We start from the raw sequence: 3,209 nt of genomic DNA, 5'->3' as shown, positions 1-3,209 counted from the left end.
TCACTCCCTCTCCATTCTTACCGGCGGCTCTCACTCTCCTCACTCCTCACTCCGTCCCCGGGCAGTCCACGACGGAGCTTCCTCTCCTGCTACTGTCTTCCTCGGAGATTAGTATTTTATTTATTTGCTTTTTCTATTTTGAAAATAACCACCTCTGAATCTCTGTTGCTCTCTTATTTTTCTCTGATTCTTTTTTCTCTGAATTAAGCCCTGAATATAGTTATGTATGAATATAGTTCTACACTGATAAGAAGGTCTCTTTTGTCGGAGCGATTGGGAAGATTTCTTCAATTTAATGTAATGATTTCTTCTCTCTTTCAGTCTCTTCGATTTAGTCGATATGAACTTTGCTGTTTTTTAAATATTCAAAGTCTGTTAGCGTATTGGTGTATGAAAGTTAATTGTGTATTTGGCTAATTGGCTCTATAATTTTATCTTCAGTTAGGTAGTCAATTTGTATTAACCATGTAAGTTTTATTATACTTAAAAGTGTAGTTATTATTGGTGCTATAAATATAATTCTTATTGTTATTGCTGCTACAAATGAATGATGTGAAAGAACGCTTTCTTAGCTTGATATTGTTGTCGAAGTGAATCGAGGTGGATGTTGTTGCTTTGATTTTTTATCTTAGTTGTTGACTTCTTGTTTCAATTTTATGATTCTTGAAGCTTATATGTTTCAATAGCTTGATGAAAAATCTTGAAGCTCGATAGTTGAATGTGTCTAATTAAGCAAAACTAGCTATTCTGCTACTAATATGCAGAATTTCTTGGTGTTCATTTTTGTGACAGGATTTTATTTAGTTACTTAAATTTTTTAGTGTATAGATGTTGGTTTATAAGACATTTGTATCTTGAATTTGGATGTGATGTACTCATTAATTTTGTTTATCGAACATTTGGATTTGAGAATGTATATGATTTCCTTTCAATTAAGATTTAAAAACCGATAAAATCGACCGAACCAAATCGCTTTTGGTTCGCTTTGGTGGAAACAACACAACCGATTGGTTGATATCTTGTAGCAACCGAATTGGTCAGTTCGGTTGGTTTTCGGTCCAAAACCGAATTGATAACACCCCTAGCTCGCTCTGTCCCTCCTCGCCGTCTTCTCCGCAGCTCGTCTGCATCTTCTCCCTAACCCACCAGGTTTTTTTTTCAATGTAGTTTTTTTATTATTTTGTTACTGATTTTCCAGAAGAATTTCCATTTACACAGCACTATATATTTGCAAGCTTGTTATTTTAATATTTCTTTGTTGGATTGAGTATAAATAAAACCTTTGGTATATAAATTGATAGCTTACATACTCCTAAAATATAGTTCTGTTCTATGTGGCTTTTAATATGCTTTGTTGGCTTACTAACTGCTTCCACCTATTTCAAGAATCAAGTCCCTAAGACTTGAAGTCAGTTGTAATAAAATCTCTGCTCTTATCGTCCATAGTTTGAATTTCTGATTTGAATAGTTAACCTTGTTTAGGTAGTATTTTTCTTGGATTTAAGATGCATTGTGTATTCTTCTGCATGTCTCTTATTGAAGACTAGAGTTCTTGGATGATGGTAGCAAAGCCTCTGTGGCATTCTCACATACACCTCGTTAAGCAAACACTCGCCGCTATAATCAAAGACCTTCCCTTACATGCTCATCGACCTCCTTCCCCCTCTCCCTCATGGACAGAAGATGCTGTTTCACAAGTGATTCGGTTCATCCCCTCATGCTTCTTTAGGTCCCCTCGCTCGATTGGCTGCCAAACCAGTTTCCGACACCGCACTCCTCTCCGACAGCGCAACCTCAATGAAGAACAACGAAAGTTCCACCACAACCTCCTTGTGCTTGGCCCTGCTGCACACAGGGACCCCGGCAGGGTGAACCTTGGTCTTCACAAAGCCCTCCAGTTCTTCCGATGGGTCGAGGCTCGCTTTGGGTTCCACCACACTGAGGTCACGTGTCGCGAGATGGCAATTGTGTTGGCCAGAGCAGATAGATTCACTGCTCTTTGGGATTTTTTGAAAGAGATGTCTGGAAAAGAGAGTTCCAAGCTTGTGACCACCGAGACCGTTACGTGTTTGATAAAAGTCCTAGGAGAAGTAGGGCTGGCTAATGAAGCATTGTTTGCATTTTATAGGATGAGGCAGCTTGACTGCAGACCGGACATTTATGCTTACAATACATTAATTAATGCGCTTTGTAGGGTTGGGAATTTCAGGAAGGCTAGGTTCTTTCTTGAGCAGATGGAGTTGCCGGGGTTCCGGTGCCCACCGGATACATTTACTTATACCATTTTGATAAGCTCTTATTGTAGGCACGCTATACAAACCGGGTGCAAGAAGGCCACAAGGAGGAGGTTGTGGGAAGCGAATCACCTTTTCCGGCTCATGCTCTTCAAGGGATTTGTTCCTGATGTTGTGACTTACAATGCCTTAATAGATGGTTGCTGCAAGACCTATCGCATTGCGAGAGCATTGGAGTTGTTTGAGGACATGAAGAAGAAAGGATGTGTCCCTAATAGAGTTACTTATAATTCTTTAATAAGATACTTCAGTGCAGTGAATGAGATTGATAGAGCTATTGAGATGTTAAGGGATATGCAGAGGTCGAATCATGGAGTACCCGGTTCGAGTTCATACACACCTATCATTCATGCCCTTTGTGAAGTTGGCAAGGTTCTTGATGCTTGGAATCTTCTTACTGAGATGGTTGATGGAGGGTTAATACCTAGAGAGTATACATATGCATTGGTTTGTGATGCAGTTTGCAAAGCAGGTGAAAGTAGCTTGTTAGAGGATGAAGTTCATAAGAAAATAAAAGAATGTATTAGGAATAGATACAGGCAAACAATGAAATTCAAACCCATTATGGTTCGCAAGGGGTATCCTGAGATAGAGGGCATTTGAATAATTTGTAATTACATTATTTATACCAAGGTTTCTTGTTATTTTTTGTGTGCTATCATTGAAAATTTATTTCATAGTTAACAGTTTAAACTTAAATAGTTGTTATAAGTTGGAATATTTATTTGGCTCAATTGTTTATGAAACATTTATGTGGAAATAATGATATAATTCCCTAGCTAAATGTAATGAGTAAAAAAAGAGTAATAAACTCAAGACCCAATTAGGATAGTTTTATTAGTCCGTGTAAATTATTAATTTATTATAAATAGAGATAGTAAGAATGTAATTAAAAGAAAAAAAAAAGTAATCGAT

At 37.6% G+C, this 3,209-nt stretch overlaps 1 protein-coding gene across 8 annotated transcripts in view; it reads left to right on the top strand.

Annotated features, from left to right (window-relative positions):
• LOC107608789 (pentatricopeptide repeat-containing protein At1g77405) overlaps window positions 1–2,978 on the top strand; it is a 5,770-nt gene extending 2,792 nt beyond the window's left edge. For 2 of the 8 annotated variants that reach the window (XM_021107131.1, XM_021107129.1), the window contains exons 2-3: window positions 237–297; window positions 1,548–2,978. In XM_021107131.1, coding sequence (XP_020962790.1) covers window positions 1,557–2,897 — 1,341 coding nt within the window. In that variant the 5' untranslated portion in view covers window positions 237–297; window positions 1,548–1,556 and the 3' untranslated portion in view covers window positions 2,898–2,978. Of the gene's footprint in view, window positions 1–236; window positions 298–1,542 lie in introns of all 8 variants that reach the window. The other 6 variants (XM_016310521.2, XM_021107127.1, XM_021107132.1 and 3 more) reach the window with 3 other exon arrangements.

This window comes from Arachis ipaensis, chromosome B07, assembly GCF_000816755.2.
Source record: "Arachis ipaensis cultivar K30076 chromosome B07, Araip1.1, whole genome shotgun sequence".
NCBI classification, from domain to species: domain Eukaryota; kingdom Viridiplantae; phylum Streptophyta; class Magnoliopsida; order Fabales; family Fabaceae; genus Arachis; species Arachis ipaensis.
Note: the sequence above shows the minus strand (reverse complement) of the source record. Positions and strands in the feature narration are given on the sequence as shown.